This window comes from Wyeomyia smithii, chromosome 2 (genome assembly GCF_029784165.1).
Source record: "Wyeomyia smithii strain HCP4-BCI-WySm-NY-G18 chromosome 2, ASM2978416v1, whole genome shotgun sequence".
Classification (NCBI taxonomy): domain Eukaryota; kingdom Metazoa; phylum Arthropoda; class Insecta; order Diptera; family Culicidae; genus Wyeomyia; species Wyeomyia smithii.
The window spans coordinates 14,232,940-14,252,445 of NC_073695.1; the positions used below are offsets into that span (position 1 = coordinate 14,232,940).

General features: G+C 35.8%; 1 protein-coding gene across 4 annotated transcripts in view; it reads left to right on the forward strand.

Annotated features, from left to right (window-relative positions):
• Positions 1–19,506, forward strand: part of LOC129725720 (uncharacterized) — a 500,714-nt gene that overhangs the window by 429,747 nt on the left and 51,461 nt on the right. For all 4 annotated transcript variants that reach the window (XM_055681833.1, XM_055681835.1, XM_055681832.1 and 1 more), the window contains 2 exons: positions 7,223–7,333; positions 7,645–7,739. In XM_055681833.1, the coding sequence (XP_055537808.1) occupies positions 7,223–7,333; positions 7,645–7,739 (206 nt within the window). The remainder of the gene's footprint in view (positions 1–7,222; positions 7,334–7,644; positions 7,740–19,506) is intronic.

Sequence of the window (19,506 nt, forward strand, 5' to 3'; positions counted from 1 at the left end):
ACAACAGGATATCAACGAGCTGCAAACAGTTGATTGGTAAAACTATTAGATACATTCGAAAAGCCGACGTAAAGGCAGTACAATGATCTTGTTTCTCATAAAAAAGTTTCGTCGGGAGGTCGGTTACCGAACTTTTTTTTTGTTAATAATAAATGTATCTTCATGAGAAATAAATTAGTCTTTTAAGTACATCCACTTTTTTACAGCAGTAGAAAAAGAGTCCCAAATTTCATTCGTTACCCGTTACAGTCATTCAGCTTACTCCACCTATCTATTTTCTAAGTACACTAACATCAAAAACATCATATCAAGAAAACTGGCATCTCTGGATCGACAACATATGAATGACAAACCTCTAATAAAAACTGTTCATTCCATTAAAGGCGGAAGCTTGCAATTAATAAGCTAGTAATAACAAGGTGGTATCTCCCAGATCAGCGTTGCCAACCCTCCAGTTTTTCCTGTATATCTCCAGTATTTTTCGGGAACGCCTATATATCCAGCTTTCTATTAGTCATCTTATTTATTGAATTCTTTCCCCTCAAACCTATGATCTTTTCAATATTTTGTGCATTCATGCCCTTCAGTTCTCTGGTTTTAATCGAATTCCAGTCGCCGCTTCAAAATTTCGAGTACCGTAAACTGGGGTGACTTTGATCACTTTTTTGATTGTATCTCAAATATTTTCAGAATATACTGAGAACAATATTATTCGATATTTTTAAAATAAGTACTGGCATGCATTGAAAATGATTCAGTCACTACTTCAAAAGTTTAACAGCATTTTTGCTGTTTTTAAATATGCTCTAAAAATTTTACACCAATCATCATTCCGGGGTGACTTTGATCACTACATTATTTTGATGAATTTGGTGTAACACTTTGCTACTTTTACTAAATTGAACAGCCTTAAACGGCTTAAACGAGTTTATAAATATGGAAAGCAATTTGGGGGCCATTCACATTCTACGTGAACAGTTTATAATGGCGAATGTACAAGATTCATAAAATTTTTTTAGAATATATATGAATTGTTATCCACTGAGAGAGCAGGTGGTCTAGAATCATCAAAAACTAGTCCGAGAGGAATATAACTTAGGAAATTGGCCAAATTTGCATGTTACTTCACGTCTTGGGTTTTTGTTAAGAAGAAATATGTAATACGCTGTGGAGAATATTGGGACTCAACATTGCCTTTGAGGAAAAACTTGCAAAAATAACAATAAAATGTATTGTTATAATATTTGTTTATCTTAAGAACTAATCTGGGAACAAAATAAAAAAAACTTTACGTATTGCGTATACTTGTTGTTTTGAATCTGCTTGAACCGATTGTTTGTATGCAACAAAAATCGCCAAAAATACACTTTATTTTCAATTAATATTCTAGCATGAAAAACACTCTTGAAATAGCAGGAAATGCATGAGTAGTAGCAATGCGAACATATATCCACGCATTCAGTGAAGATCACGACAATTCCCAAGCACTACGAGCGCTTTTTTACCACATTTTCAAAAAAGAGGTACAGTGATCAAAGTCACCCCGGTGATCAAAGTCACCCCAGTTTACGGTACGTTAGACTTTATACCTAGTTAATATAATCTTCATCAGTGAAAAATCAAAATGGCATCCATGATTTTTGTTTGCATGAAATAATACGGTGCAATATACATATATAAATGATTGTTATTCACGCAACATTCTTGTACCGAACATCAAACAAATTTCTGCAGAAGGTTTAAATTTTTATATCCAGTTTTCTCCAGTTTTTGTTGCAATTGTCCTTTACACTAAACAGTTGGCTGCGAAGTCGGTGTATAACAAACAGAAAGTCAAGTTCCGTATCGGAATGTAGCACCAAGGGTTTGCTTTGCTAATAACATCGCTACGAAGACATGCGTATGTGATGGTCCTGCCTGTGCCTTCGGTTGCATTCGCATCGCAAGCACACCCACTAGTATGCATCAATTCCACCACTATTCAAAAGACTGCGCTGCCAAAACTGTGGCTCGATTTCAGGCAGAGTTCCCAGTCTACTAACAGCCAACCTGTCAGAGCCAACCTATCATTTAAAGCTTGACAACTTCATTGTGATCCAATGGGGCATATTAACACGAAAGGTACCGCTCAAGGGGTCATCAATAGTATGTGCCAAAAACCGCATCAAATTCAATAAAACTAATACCCGGCCAAACAGCTCGTACAGCTTTTTGAATGTTGCAGGAGAAAGCATAATTGGGATGTAACAATTGGAAAAATTTGTTCGAGAGCTGAGAACGGGATTTCGGAAGAAGAATTTCTAATGAAAATCCTAAGATTTCGAAGACATTGCTGCAGAAGTAGCAATTCAAGATCACGTGAAATACTTGCATTTATCATGAATTGGGATTTCATAGAAACAAAAACGTTTTTCGAAGCATTCTCGTATGAATGTCGATCTCGTCTGTTGAAAACGAACTAACCAAGGCGATCGATGTTGAAGAAGTTTTAGATAATTTTTTCATTGATTTTAATGAAGTCTAGTATTTTTTAACTCTGCAGTGTATCGGATCCCTTAGAAAATATTTGTATGTTTTTGAACAACATTTAATTTTTCAATCCGTTTCTGGAGGGGGGTGGAGGGTGCAACCAAACAGTTCCGCACCGGATGCAGGTGGCAACATAGAAGTGATACACGTATTCGAGTGCCCCTTGTTGTATTTTCTGTCACAGCATGACAAGCATCTGAGCATGTGCTGCGCACGACAGCTCATTCTTACGCATGTATTTCGATCGTTCGGACATGACAGCTTATGTCGTTTTCGTTTTTGCGGTGTAGCTACCCCGCGGACTACACTTTGTCCTATCACTGTTTTTTTTTACATTTTCCGGACTATCCCGCACTATCCTTTTTCTGTCATGGACAGTCCGCGCAAGAAACAGAGTGCAGTTTTGAAGACACCAACACATTCACACGTATGTGTCAAAATCGAAAAAAAATGTGTCAAAATCGGTTTGCTTTGATTATCGTTCTTCGCGTGTCAAACATCAGGTTGAATTTTATTTATTTTATTTTGTTATTTTGTCATTTTCCAGTAAATTGGCAAATTATTCGTAAAGTAGCACAAATGCGATAAAAGACAATGGCGATAATGACCAAAACAAAAGTGACAGTTACCTCTGGTATTACGCACACCATTGCAACTGCTCGGAAAGTGTTTTTTTTTCAGCTGCAAAGCGTAGTCCGGGACGGGATAGTCCTGCCGTAAAAACGAATTCGACAATAGTTTGCTCATTTTGAGGATGTCCTGTTGCTGTTGACAGCCTGCTGATCGGCTGCGGCTGTCATCGACTCGCATTTTTTCGTTTCTCCTTTTTCACAGGCCGGTGACATAATACAAAGCAAACCGTTTCCATTGTTGATATTATTTCCCACGTAAGAAAAAACGTGCTTCGCACCATCTCATTTTCATTCTTTCATCGGCCTTACTGTCGTGAATTATTTCATCCCGCTCGGATTCGTGCTGAAGGATGTCGGAAGATTATAGACTGTCATTTGCGACAGCTTGGAATAGCCAACATTCATAAGGAGATGAAAATAACAGCCCGTTGGGAATTGCATGTGTGCTGTCGTCAGTTGCTGTCGGACTGTTTACCGAACGTGCGAGAAGCAGAAAGAGCTGTGCAATACAATGAGAGCCGGATTAGTTGAAAATTTGCTGTCATTGTCTTGCAGTAATTTTCATAACACTGCACAGGAGCAATAAAATATCAGTGCCTTACCGATGGTTTCAGTTTGGTAAAATCATTTTAAATTTCAGAAACCTACAATCAGCTGACCCCAAGAAAAATAAATATAAAAACATACATTGAAAGAATGTCATTTGTTCTTTTTTAAACATCTCAAACAATACGTGCGAACATCTAACCTAATTCCTTAAACTATATTCCGCAAAATTTAATCTGTCATGAATACATCACTTCTCAGATGTATCGAACACCCTATCCGATAAACAGATAATTCGCTTACCCACCCTATGCGGCGACGTTTATTTTTGTCTTGTACGAATCTATTCTCACCAAAACCAACGGTGTTTTTTTCCTTTGTAAACGTCATTGGTCTTTCCTGACGCTTCGTTCGCTTCGCTAGATTCGTTCGCTTCCCTCTACTGTAAGTCGAATTGCCGGTGAGTAACTTTTTTTCGGGTGGCCGAATGTGGTAACTCAGTGAGATACAATAGCAGGAGAAGAATTAAAGAATAGAATACACTAAGGTCGCTTTTTACGCGTTTTTTACGCGGGCTTTTTCTACGTGGCTTTTTTACGCAGATTCCTGAATTTATGCGGATTGCGGAATTTACGCGTATTTTTTTTTTGTGCGCAGATTTCGGTTTCTCTTCACTCAAAATGAAGAATTAACGCAATTTTTTTTACGCGGACTCTGGAATTTACACGGTTTATTTTACGCGGATTCCGGAATTTACGCGTTTTTTACGCGTTTTGTTACGCGGCATGTATTTCCCGCGTAAAAAGCGACTTTAGTGTACTTCCAAACAATTCATTGAGCACTGTTATTCGCACTTGATGATGCGATAGGCGGCAGCTATAGTACCAAGTCACTAGTGAACAGCGACGATGATGAATCATGAATGATTGTGATAATCAGCAACTTTGGTTACAACAGTCGTAAAAATTCATAGAGTCACGAGAAGAACTTCGTTCTTCTTAGGCTCAATAAGAAAGACCTGAAAACTTTCAGGGGTCTAATCACAGGGCACTGTCACTGTCAAGCATCATCTCAAGAAGCTAGGCAAACTTAATGATGATAAATGTCGCCTTTGTGGCATCGATAGCGATACATTGGAACACCTACTGTGCGGATGCCAAGTATTAATACAACGCAGATTGTAAATTTTCGGTAAGCGACACGTAGAACCTGCCGATATTTGGAGGTAGAGTCCCGGTTAGGTAATAAACTTCATAACGCAGTGCGTGAACCTACTCGTACGCATTAAGTCTTAGTTCAAATAATGGTCGCAGTGGTTCAGTCTCTTACAAGGGAAAAATATCTCATATGTCTCAGATTGGTTCTGTACGTTTTAAAATCGACCAGCTCTTACTGCTGGCGCCATCTGTTGACAAACAGCAACAACTTAGTAGCGCGCTTAGTAGTTTAATTGATTTTTATTGTGTACTCGATTATGAATGCCATTTTCTATTTCAAAATGGCGTCTGAGTTGGATTTTCGATCAATACCGGATGGTATTTGGAAATTGGAAGTCGCCATCTCAAATTTCTAAATGGCATCTTGGATCGAATTCTAGCCTCAGGGCGTCAATCCCGTTCCGGAAATAATCATATTGGATTGAATTTGACAAATTTTAGTTGTTTTCCAGTGATCGAAAGTTGCCATCTTTAATCATCGGCCTCTGAGTAGCATTTCGATTCCGGAAATACAACTATTGGTTAGTGTTTATTAAGTTGTTTCCTGAAAACCGATTGTCGCCAACTTGAATTTCCAGCTTCTGGCCATAATCTTGGTATCGAAAATATCTATACTAGGTGGTTTCGCCATTCTACAGTTGAACACACCTTAGAAAAAAAAGGTAACAATGTAAAAAGGTCAACAACAACAACAGAATAATACTGGTCAACGCAGATGTGCCTCTGAGGCTCCAACTAGAAAAATGAAAGATTATAAGTTTTTATCCATTCCTATGAATTTTGGTGCCTCCAGTAACTAACATTTATTCAGAGACTTAAATGAGTTGTGTCGTAAACATAACTTTGAAGCGACGAAGCCGATAAGCAATTACTATGCGAACTCTCACGTAAGTCGACGCGTTTTGGTAATAGCTAGGGGCATTCAAATTCAAAGAAATGTTTAAAAAGTTAAAAAAATAATTTTAGACTAAAACAAAAATTTTATGAAAAATATTAACAATCCGAAAACCTTCAAAAGTTGCATAGTATACCTCATGTTGATGGTTTGAAAACAGTGAAATAGTGATCACAGAGTAAAAAGGTAAATGTTGTCATGCAAACCTATCTGACTGAAACAACCTTACAAGATATTTTTGAATGCTTTGGTATATTTTTCAATTCGTGATATGCAAATGTATAAAAGTTTCAACAGCGTACAAAAAAAAAGTTACTTGTCTTATTGTAACTCTTTTCAATGGTTTAAAGAAAAAAATGAATACTAGTATAGATTCATAAAGATAAATGGACAGAATAGACAACAAAGTTCTTGATTCTTTTTGTTTAGAATGAACTAAAGGGTTTTCAAAAATTGCGGAAAATGGAAAGGAAACATCATCAAGTCAATTCAATAGCGTTTGTTAGAAATGGCTTAACACGAAAAAAGTTGATTCACATATTAACTCAATATACAAACAGTATCAAAAAGTTCCAGATCACTCTGAAAAAACAACGCGTGTAACAGAAGGTGAACTTCATTCCCAAACGACTAACATCGAAAAAGAGGGTGAAATACGAAATCCAATCTTCAACCACTGTTAGCAATTTTCGCAATCAGGGAAATGAGGAAAATTTAATGAAGACAAAAATAAGCACACAACAAGCTACAAATTACCAGTCCACGGTCTCATTATCATGAAGGTAGATAGAATCCACCGCGCAGAAGATTTCTGTACGACACCAACGAATTTTCTCTCCCATTGTGAGGGGGTGCTGTGTTTGCATGATGAAATTATAATCACTTGATGAAACAACAGCATGAAGCCCTTCCACAAACTATATATCGTGGCGCGTGTTATAAACGATCAAGTCAATTTTTCAATCGAGTCTCATCAATTCACAGCATTACGTAAGGAACTCAGCATAGCCTTTTCTGACGTGCGGTTTGAGCGTTAAAAAAGAATTACCAACTTCTGCAATCATCTTGTAACTTTCTTTGTGATTAGTTTGATGATGTTGTTTATTAGCTCACTGTTTGTAGTGGGTGTTAGAAAATTTTGCTGCTCGTTAGCAAAGCGATGTTCGGAAAACTCCTTCAAGTATCGTTTTCTGCTGTAATTGCTGTACATGCAAGCTATGGTGTAATCTAAGTGAAAGGTTGGAGAGGAGTTATGATTATAGAATTTCATTATTTCCACGTATGTTATAAATTGCATTAACGAAGGCATCACCAAAACTAAATTTAATTTCGTTCAAAGCTTTGCACACTTTATGCCACCCTAGTTCGAAACGATAGCCCACAATTTTTTTTCTCCTTTTCAGTACTGAACATCTAACAGCAGTAGGAGCAGGATCCGCTCGGACGTCTGCCACGTGCAGTTTGGCATCCAGTAGGGAAAGCAGTACATCCAATCCTGCCTCCGGCCCGTACAAGTAAGTACAGATATGGTTTACGACCGTTCTGCTCCCGGCCCGGGGGTTCGTACGTTGTGATGCTGAAATGTTATCCATGTTCGGAGGCATTTGCCCCACGCACTTTTCTCGTCCCAAAGCGAACGCCCGTTGTCCTCACTGGCAATGTTCTAATTTACTCGTTCTATTTTATCTCTGAACTAATCAACACATTCACACGAACTGAAAACTGTTCATCGGAAATTCGCAACATTACACGTACCGGAAAATCGACACCAACTACTTCCGATACGGCTGCGGCGGTTGCCTCCGCTCTCAACACGGGCACGCAGGGTGCTAATGCTGGGCGGTGCTGCCGTTGGAAAAAGCTCATTAGTGTCACAGTTTATGACATCGGAGTACCTGCACGCCTACGATACCAGCATAGGTAAGTGAGTGGTCCTATAGAACATTACTGTTACTCCATTCCAATGTTTTCCGCCCCCAACTGTACCAGTTGGGATAGGAGCCTAATTCAGTGCGATTGAAATGTCTGAAAAAAAAACGTAATCAAAACGAATAATGTTTGCAAAAAATATTAAATTTAGGTTGAAAAAAAAATTTCAAATGATATCCATTACGTGTTTGTTTGACCCGCCTGCGGTTGCAATAATTGCACCCGCATGCCAAACAAAGCTGTTATTCTTGTGACGATTGCTTTCCTCCCATCACAGTTGGAAAACAATGTATCCTTCCAAGGGTACAGATTAAAACCGTCCGTCCATTATTTCCCACTTAACTCAACTGTCTGCTCACCAGCGATGGCTTTTAGCGGCCGATGAATATATTCGTAATTATTTTTTCCCGTAATTAATTTAATTGTTTTCAAACGATGGTGACGTGACCATCGAGGGCTGTGCCACCGGCAACAGAGCCACAGGCGGTGCAACATCTGGTTTTCATTGAATGGAAAATCCAATCAATTTCCCATCTATCATCGGTTTTACTGGGAAAAAGTGGTGGCGGCGCGCGGTAGCCACCCTCAATGGCACACAGCAACCGGACCGGACGAACGTAGATTGTATTGCGCAGCTTTCGTGTATTTACGTGCGGATTGTCGATAGAAAGTATACATACTAGATTCGCTCTTGAATGTGTTGAACCTATCTAGAAAAGGTCGAGTTCATTCAGAATTGAAGCCGTTATGCGCCTTACAACTACGTTGCCAAACTGCTCTGGTTTTCAACCAGAGTGGTTACTACTTTGAAAACGACATTTGTGAAGTTGACTTTTTTGTTAGATTTCTCAACTGGTATATTTATATATGTCAAGTGATATTATTTATAAAACGTGTTTTTGCGTTGTATGACATTGCCTCGAAGGCTATCGAAGGGAACGTCGGCAACTAAAGGAGATAAAACTGCACTAGATACGAGAAAGTCTGTTCGTTTGAAACTAAATCTAACAAAATCAAGAACGGATCTAAAATCCATTCTATAATGTTGTTTCGATTGCTTTAAAACAATTTTTTGTTGGGCAATGGTACAACAAGATCCACATTTTTAGGGTAAAAATGTTGATTTATAGAAGAATTAATAAAATTATCGATCGATATATTTTGGGATCGTGAATCGTCTGTCTATTACTCTTTTACATAATTAGTGTAACGTGAAATAGATGACTTCTGTATAATTTCCTAAAATACTGGAAAAAAATTATGTTTATTTTTTGAAGTGAGAGAGAGCTATTTAAAGCAAAGCTTTCAAAAAAATTCTAACTTTTTTTGAGCTCTTTTAATCTTTTTTAATTTTTTGAGCTTTTTTGAGTTTTTTCAAGCTCTCTAGAGCGCTTATCTGAGCCTGTTTACAACTCTTAACATGAACTATTTTATTTCCTAGATGGTCTCGAGGTACGATACACTAAAACAGTCGGCTGCGAAGTATGTGTATAAATAAACGGAAGGTCAAGTTCCGAATAGGAATGCAGCACCAAAGCTTTGCTTTTGAACTATTTTTAACTGGAACTTCTTTATAGCTTTCTAAAGCTTTTCAGCGACTTTTCAAAGATATCAAACGCTTTTGGAGTTTTTTTTTAACTCAAGCGAAGGTTTTCGAGTTTCCAAATTTTTTTAAGCTTTTTCGAGAATTGAAGCATGTTAAAGCTTATTTTTGTGAAAGTTTTTCAGGTATTTATACTGTTTTATCTATTTGTTTTCTTTTGAGCCCTTTTGATTTTTTTTGAGCTCCTCAGAGTATTTGGAAACTTTTTTTAGCGCTCCAACTTTTGTGGATCTTTTTAAGCTTGCCTGGTTTTGATAGCTTCATTAGTTATGCTTTCAAGCCTTTTGTAAGATTTTATTACTTTTCAAACTCTGCAAAGCTTACAATTCAAAAACATTAGACCCTTTAGAGTGATGCGAAACACTCAAATAACGTGATTTTTCAAAAATGTTATTTTTTTAAAAATCATTACTTTTCAAAGAAAGCACAGAGTATTGATTTTCCATCTCAAATGAAAGATCTTCTAATGTGATTTATTATATAAGGCCGTTACAAATGTTATTTTCATTTTATGTCAATCCCCCCCCCCCCCCCCCCGTTCAAAAATCTTGAATATTGGAAGGGGAAGAAAAAATTGGAAGGGGAAGAACAAAAGGCAAGCGAAATAAATAATAATAATAATAAAGTGTTATTTTTCAACATATATTTGAGTGCAAGTTACAAACGTCATAACTGCACACAAACTTTGATCAAAGATATTTTTTTTTTCGTCTCGGTGTTATTTATTTTTTGCCACCCCCTCTGCTAACTTTGATAACCTTGGACATAAAAAGAATTCTAAATTTGTATCAGCCTTATATGTATTAGCTAAGGCTGTGCGAGATTTCGAATGATTTCGTATAATTTCGCAAAACTCGAAATTTCCCGAAATTTCGCGAAATTTCGGTTTCGCGAAATTGCCGAAAAATTTCGTTAAATTTCGCTTAGTTCCGCCTAAAATTTCGCGAAATTAAACTTCCAATTTCGACGATTACGAAATTTCGCGAAATTTCGGACCAAATTTCCGATGCACATTATTACATTATTTTGGTTTGTGCTCATTGCGACTATAAATTAAATTGAATATATCTCAACAGATATCTGGTATACTAAGTCAGACATAGAAGAATAAACTCTCAGCCGGTAATTTTTGTTTTTAAAGACAAAACCGTAACATCATGCGGGAGATATTTTTTATTCACGCAGAGCATAAAATTCATGTCATCACTGAAGTCATATTCGAGGAATATGAAGCCGTCCAAATGCACTACAAGGTATCTAGTAATTTTTTTGTAGGAATAAATTTTACGCATCTTTTACGTACATCAAAATGTGGTTATATTTGCAGCCCACAAGGTTAAAGAGGTCACTTTTAGTCTTTCGTTTAGGAGGGCATAGCAGTTTTTGTCAATACTAAAGCTCTGAAGCTCCCCGGGCAGGAGAGGATAACAAAATCATAACTCATCAATAACATATTTAGTTATAAGGACTTATCGTGTTATTTGAAAGATATTCACGTTTCAAACGTGCATAAGAAAATATCATAAAATTTTGATATCATATCTCGCTATGCCTTCAATGAGATGTTTGAGATGATTCTAAAATATCTGATTAAAAGTGAGTTTTTAAGTGAAAATTGTTCGACATTGATTATTTATGATGTATCAGTTATGCGATCAGTGTTCAATAAGTTGAAAATATCTGAATCGGTCATTTTCGTGATTTTTAAAGCAAATTCTTGGTTTGTTATTGAAATATCAAGCTTTGTTATTCATATAGTCTTGGAGGAACAATATTTTGGTATTATTTTTTGTTATTTTACCAACTATGTAAACCATATTAAGATCAAAATGAGGTGTATTTCCAATATCTGGTTGTGATATTATAATGATATTTTGTTCTGCTCGGGTCTATCTTACAGGCCAAATGTTCTATGCTACTCGACTTGTAAAAATTTTCAAGCCTTTTTTTCGGATTTCTCTGTGTTAGAGGACTCCTCTTCGCACACCGTAGTGTATTTAAATGTGTTTTTTTTTCAGATATTTCATTGCTATCACTAGGCTGACGGGATATCATGCCTTATAGTGTGCAGACTTAGTGATCGATGTGTCAAGCAGAAAAAGTTGTAATTGCCTGAATTTTTAGTACTGTTTCAAAACACTCTGACTTCAAAGTCAGCATAGGTTTCAAAATTGCCAGGTACCTTATCAAAAATATTTTAAACGTGTTACCAAAAAAGTATACTTTAACAATGAATGAATAAAAAGTACATGGTTTGCTCTCGTTGAACACATAACTGAGAAATGTTACTCTTGTTTTAGGGGACACAAAATTTTACAATGTCAAAAACAAGTTCAGATTATAGCATAGAGGTGATTCTGACTTTGCTCTTGACGAATATACAAGGTAGAAGAAAAGAGAGGTTAGAAAGAACGAGAAATAAGAGAACGAAGATAATTCCGAATAACTTAATTGAGTAAAGAGAAAACTATTTGTTTGTTGCATTACAACATTCCATTCTAACTGTTGATTGGTTGAAAGAAAAATAATTTTAGGTTTGTTCCAAAGAGGCCGTTCCCAAACCACGTAGTCATATATAGGGAGACGGGGAGGTTATCAAAAGACCACGAAAAATCACGTGGGGGGTGTGGGGGTTAACGAATAGACCACGTAGTCTTTTTTCTGACTTATAATTTTTTATTGCCACTAAGTCAAGACGAAGCTTTCGCAATTTTTGCCTTTCTCCTAGAAAGGTATAGCAATCACTGGGAAAACCAAAGGTATAAAAGTGGTCCCAATGGCCGAATGTCATATACCACTCGACCCCTTTCGACGAACTGAGCATTTTCTGTATGTATGAATGTGTGTATGTGTGTGTGTGTGTATGTGCAACTTTTTTTTCTTACTCACTTTTCTCAGAGATGGCTGGACCGATTTTCATAAAATTAATTGCAAATGGAAGGTCTAATTGTGCCATAGGTTGCTATTGAATTTCATTGTAATCGGATATTTAGTTTAGAAGTTATGTATCAAAATGTAAAAATCACGAAACATCAATATCTCAGAAACCACATAACCGATTTCAATAAAACTGGTTTCAAATGATCGGGCTGTCTCCAAAACCCTTAACTTTTAAATTTCGTAATGATTGAGCATATGGTTTAAAAGTTATGTAAAGAAAAGTTATCCTGAGGTTGTTTAAACTCACTCATTTTTCTCAGAGATGGCTGAACCGATTTTCACAAAATTAGTGTCAAATGAAAGGTCTAGTTGCCCCATAGGTTGCTATTGAATTTCATTGTATTCGGATTGTAACTTTGTCCGTTGTTCATAAAAATGTGAAATCACATAATGAAAGTAAACATATTGACTTTCTCCTAACGATCACTGGCTAATTAAAAGGTAGAAAAGTGATCCAAATGGTCGAATGCCATATACTACTCGACTCAGTTCGACGAAACGAGCATTTTCTGCACGTGTGCATGTATTTGTGTATATGTTTGTGTGTGGGTGTGTGGATGTTTTCCAGAAACCGAAAGCTGCAAAATCGGGTTTCAAAGTGAAATATGAAGTTTGCTCCCGGCTTTCGAGCCCGGGATAATGTTCCTGAAAAACATTGGTAATGTTTGTCCCTTTAAGGTTGTTTTCCAGAAATCGGAAGCTACTAAGTATCTAGAAATTTGAAATGGCGTCCTAAGTTGATTTCTGGCCTTTGGGTGTACCGCTTCCGCAATACTCATAATGGATGAAGTCGGCATCTTCGCCATCGAAATACCCGGATTAGGCAAAATTTAGCCATTTTAGGATGTACTCCGGTAACCAGAAGTAGTCATCTGGATTTTTGCGTGATGTATTCGAAACATATTTATTTCATTATTTTTGCATATATATGTTTTAATGTATGCTCATATATGTATGAATGTTAGTTGTGCTGAAACCAGCAGAAATTTTCAAGGAGTATTTTTTCTCTTAAATCGTGTAAATCTATTCTAACATATAATAAGTTTAAATGAGAAAGGCTGGGTCTGACCGCTAGGTGGATTAATTTAGGTTTTTAATTAATAAATTTATTTGACACGACTAATTAATAGAGTTGTCAGCAATTAACTGTAATCAAATTTTTGAAACATATTTCAAATTTATCCGAACGAAGAATTTTTTTTGTTTTTGTTTTAAACAGGCTTTGCCTTATATGGCATTTTCTTCTTTAGAATAATAGTTCTATTTTGCAATGCGTCGGGATTTGTGTTATTTTTCCTGGAAGAATATTTCAATACTCAACGACCGGTAAAACAAATCAACGTTTTGGTCTTAAAAACAATATATAAAACCTGGATGTTCGTGAACTGAAGGAAGAAAGAAAGATGTTTATATTTTGTTCGACATTCAAAAACTTTGTAATTTATTAAAAAAAAACTAAGTTACAAATCCGATATCTGAAAATCACTAAAAGTAAGGTTTTACTTATTATCAACTAAATATTTTTCTAGATGATTTCTAGATGAGTATACAATTTACCGTAACTATAAGCGAAAAATTTATCGTAGATGATCAAACTACTTAAACAAATTTTATTTATTTTGAAACTCAACAACAAATCAAAAATCATTTTGAATATTCTCAACAGAAAAACATATTTTAAATTACTTTCAGGTAAGGAAATTATTATATTTGTTAAAGACAATGAAATATTATTAAAAATTAAACAACCATTATCTATTTGTTATTTTGGTTGTGAGAAAATGATATTACTGAAAATTCTATTTACAATTTGCGCAATAACTAATAATCAGTTTTCTTGAACCTTAATTTTTTTTTATAAATTTTTCATACTTTATTGTACATATATTTGCAGAATAAGATAACAAAACAAAAGACCACGAGAGACCACGGGGGAGTAGGGGGGTATAAAAAGGATCAAAATATGACCACGTAGTTTGAAATGGTCCCAAATGCATTTTATTATTTTTGGTCTCGCAGAAACTCACAGGGCATATTTTTTTAGGACAAAATTATTTTCTACAACCTTACCAGAGACACTAGTTATGCCAGTCGAACAAACCTATTTAGCTGGAAAAATAATTTTAATCTCCAATTGGACACTCTGTGGGTAATTAAAATATTTTTATAATCGAAACAGTTGGTTTGATTGGCATAGTGGCTTTGGCAAAGTTGTAGATAATAATATTGTCCTTCCAAAAATAAACATGTTGTAAATTTTTTTTTAAATATAACTTTTTTTTTGACTCCTTCATCGCTTCGATAATTTTTATGTAATTTTTATACAAAAAAAAAGATTTTTGAAAAATAAGTTTTAATTTTAATGTTTCTTTTACAATTAAAAAAATGAATTTTTTAGAGTTTTTTTTATCGGAAAGATAAAATTACTGTCTAAAACTTTTCCAGAGACGTCACACTGATCAAAAAACTTTTGGCTCTGAAAATATTTAAAATCACAATAACCCTCCCAAAATAGCATTTTAAATAGCTTCTCAGCCTATAGAAACGTTTATGCAAAGTTTAGGCCAAATCTAAAATGACAAAAAATATTGAAACTGGGACATTTTTTGTGGAACTGCTCAGTTAAAAAGTAATTTTAAGTTATATTAAAAAATGTGCAAAAATATTGAAAACTTAAAAGTTTACAGAATAGTTAACTTAAATTTTGTTTTCCTCGAATTGATAAAGATGTCACTTAGTCTAGTCTGACTAAACTGTGTTAAAAAAATTTAATTACACTGGTCGACAAAAGCGACAAAAAAGTTGCCCTCCAAAGGTTTTACAGCTTTTTAACCATTCCTGTGAATTTTGCTGCTTTTAGAGAATGCAGAAATGCATCAGAAGGCCGCCAAGGAATTGCTTATCGGATTCGTCGCTTTTACGTTTGCATAGGGAAAAACTCTTTGGAAAAGTTATCTTTGCTAGGGACACCAAAACTCACAGGAATGGTTGAAAACCTACCTACCATCTCTCATGTTTTCCAGTTCGAGCTCTAGGACAAAACTTGGATTTTGAATGATGAAAGTGCTATGAAAGAAGGATTACTATTTTAAACAAAGTTGCATTCAAACCAAAAGAATCAGTTCAGAAGTGTATTAAATTATTATTTACAAAGACATTTCGAGTTTGACCTTTATATCATTTGTATCTATCGAGGTGCTATTACCTGCAATATAATCTGTATAAATGAATGCATCAAGATTTTAGTTTTTACCGTTACTCTTCGTACTTCGTTAGCGTACGCTCCAACGTTACAAATCGTTGTAATGCTATGTTTCAGAAACATTTATTTTATTTTTCTAAATTTCGCGAAATTTCGCCCAATTTCGTTTCGTATCGAGAACTCGAAATCCACCTTGATTTCGTTTCGACTAATTTGGCGAAACCGAAATTAAGGGTTAATTTCGTTTCGTTTCGTTTCGACACCAGAAAAGCCAGTTTCGCACACCCCTAGTATTAGCGGCGAAAAATTCTTAGAAATTCTGCAAAAAGTAGTCTGACGTCCACTAAATTCCCACGATGAAGAATAATTAATAAAAAAAATACCGCAAAACTACCTCCCGCGGTGCCTCCCCCCAGACCGTTATTATGAAAAAATGTCCATCAAATCCAAGCACAGGGCTCGATTCTTGAGGTCGGTCTGCATCTCTAGGTATGTTTAAAGAAAGCTCGATTTTAAGATTCAAGTTAAAACTCTTTCAAATAATCCATATTCGGTTTACGCAATATAACCGCAAACCCAGGAAAAACATCAAAAAAGTTGTCTAAGTCGTCTTTAATCAAAATTTATGTACTTACGTTGTTACAATTAAGATTATTTACAAATGACTTAACTCTCTAAACTGACTTAAGTATGTTAAATGTATAACTTAGTGGTTTTAGTTTAGCTTATATATTGCTTCCTGTAGAGTGAATGGAAAATTCCAAATCAGTGCTAGTGTTTTAAATGAAGAAAAGTAATGTTGGTGGTCAACTACGTTCTTTTGTTTTTAATAGAAGTACAACTTTATTGCGAAAAACCATGCAATCGCTTGGAAATGGCTTGATAGGTAAAATTTAGTACCGAAGCACGCTGTCCCTGCATTTGGCATGGATTCTCATCCAGCCAGTTCTTCCAACTCAGCGTGAACCAATCACGGTACGTTGGTTAATGATTTTCAACTCTCGATGCGCTTCAGCCGTCGTTTTCTTTGAATGAACTGAGAAAAGCAACATATCCTCCAAATGACGATTGATAAGCACAAAATCGGACAATTTTACACAACTAAAAGTGAACGGTGCCACAACGAAGGAAAAAAAACGTTTTAGAAATTACCTAATTGACCGATCCATTTCAAACTATTAGACAATATAACATAACCCATAAATAAGCTTTTGGCATATTTATTACATTCAACTCCAACACCATCACCGTACGCTGGCACCTTACGCTTAACTCCCCAAATAGGTTTTATACAACACCAGACTGCAGCTTTTTCTGTACATAAACTAACTTTTTCTTAATGTCTTCCTCAGACCAGGAGGTCAAATTGGAATGCTTCCGTAATATCTGTTTCATATAAGCCCACTATTTTCTGATGGGCCTTGGTTCCGATGCGTTGGGGGGAACGAAAATAACCCCGTTGGTTTCGTACTACTACAGAACATAATTTTAATAGTAGCATGAAGCTCTGACCAGAAGAACGTAGGGCCCTCGTGTTGCTTCAACAGAGGAAGCAGATGATTCTGTAGACACTTCTTGAGGTAGATTTTCCCGTCTACTGTCCCAGTGGTCACGAATCGCTTGCCAAATCATGTATTTCTTGGCAAACTTTGAATGTTTCTGCTTTCTTACTTCTTCCGGAACTCCAAATTTGTACTTGGCGGTGAATAACAGTATCCCCCAATGCTGCATTCTGAATGCATTTCTCCATCAGTTCGATACTCAGAGTTTCGTAGTATCATTTTCAGGTGCTTGCGCAATATCAATTTGCGACTTTCGGGTGACGCTTTTCTCAATTTTTTGAAAAAGTGACAGCGACAAAAATACAGTGTAAACAATACACTCCAAACTGCTTGTGCCCAAATTTTCAAAAAAAATACCTAATGAATAATGTTCTACAGCGTTTTTTTTCGTGATGTAATTTCACACTTTTTAAAATCCCTAACGTGTCAAAGCGGCTTTTTACCATATATCTCAACTTGGTTCATGTTTTAGATATGTCACAACCAGCTCTTACCACTAGCTATATCTATTAACAAACAGCGAGAACCAAGTTGCGCATCTAATATAACAACTAAAGGTTAACACGTGTCAATCACAGCATTTATCTCAGCACTTATTTAACGATCGTTATAAATCTGGGATTTTTTTTTTGTAAGATTTGGACAACTGCGACCATTATTTAGATCTTTTGTGGTATACCTCTTCTTTAGTCTAGGTACTCGTGGCAGACATATCACTATTGATGGAAGTGATCGTCGTTGTCATGTTGCACCCTTTCTTCCAATTTGTGCAATTTCGTATGGAATTAATTACCTCATTAGGATTTGCAGACCAGACCTCGAAAGGCTCCAAAGTTCCTTTTCCAAAGCCTCTTATTCTGCGCTGTATTAGTGCACTGCAGTGGCAGAGCAAATGTTCTACGGTTTCACATTCGAACCCGCAGAGACGACAAATTTCGTCATTTGACTGATCAATTTGTTTCAGGTGATACTTACTTGGACAGTGTCCTGTAAACACTCCGGTAATTGTTCTTAGTTCGTTTTTATTTAAACTAAGCAACTGCTGGCCTTTCTTCGCGCTTGGTTTTATGAACCGTTTCGACTGGCGTAGCCCTACTGAGCATTTCCAGTTCTTCTGTATACAGTCATACCTCGATATAAGGCAACCTCGATATAACGTAACTCGATATAACGTAACTTTTACCTCGATATAACGTAACTTTTTAATATGTATTGAAATTGAAAATAAATGATACAGCAACTGTTTTTGGGCTATGAATTGCTTCAAAAAATGTTTGTGGTAAGTTTGGAAACCAATGAAACCAATGCGAAAATTGTCCAAAATGGGCATTAGAAAGGTTTAAAAATACTAATAGGTGATAGGAACTAGGTTTTCGCGCATCTGTGAATAACCACCACAGACTTGCATCAATTAAAAAAAAATTTCGCTTGTTGAAAATTGTCCTAAATGGAATGGCATGAGAATGGTTAAAAAATACTGATAAGTGATGGTAAATAGGTTTTCACGCATCTTTGAGTGACCTCATGTATCAAAGGAAAAAAATTACAGGAGGGTTGTGTGCAAAGCCACGACCGCAAGATGAAGTAGAATACTTTTACAAGAGAGATAACCCGGCTGCTTGCGTGTCAGTCATTTTTCCTAGTAAATAAATGTTGACCGCTCATTGGCAGTATTCTGTGCAAATGAAGTTGAAGTACTACTCAATTTCAGTTTGCACATATAAATACGACCTCACTGAACAGGAAAAGTACAAACTCTTTGCGGCGCAAACAAGTTTCAACAGTCAGAGTATATCGTCAGTTGAATTCAATACTGGCACAACTCAAAATTCAGAGTTTCGAAAAAAACGCGTTTGAAATTTTGCGTCAAAAATTTCTTTTTTCATTTTCGTGAAAAATCCCACTATAAAACTTCCCATTTTTATTGAACTTGTTTGGGTATATCATGTGCATGTAATGAGCAAGTTATAAGAACTGTAACCTCATTTTTCGGTCTTTTTAGGGGTATTTTAGATTTGTACAATAAAGGCACATCTACTTATATATCTGGAAATATTGTGAATTTTGAAACAAGTCTTTGTGAGATGAAACTTTATAGTACCGTCATCCGGGGTGAGATTGTGCCAAAAAATGATGCTTTTTGGATCTTAAGCTTCTAACGCACACATTTAAACAAAGAATTCGATCCAAAATACACCAATGCATCCTAGAATGTTTTGTTATCAACTACAACAAATATAGTTGAGTTACAATAAACTATAATTTTGCTAAAAATACATGAACTTTGGCTCAATCTCACCCCTTCTATGGGGTGAGATTGTGCCAAAAACAAAAAGTTGAATCAGAAACTATGCACCATATGAATTATATAAAAATGTATGGCTAGATCAAATTGATGCATAGAGTAATTAGTTATGAGAACGTGGCTTATAGACAGTCTCTATACACATA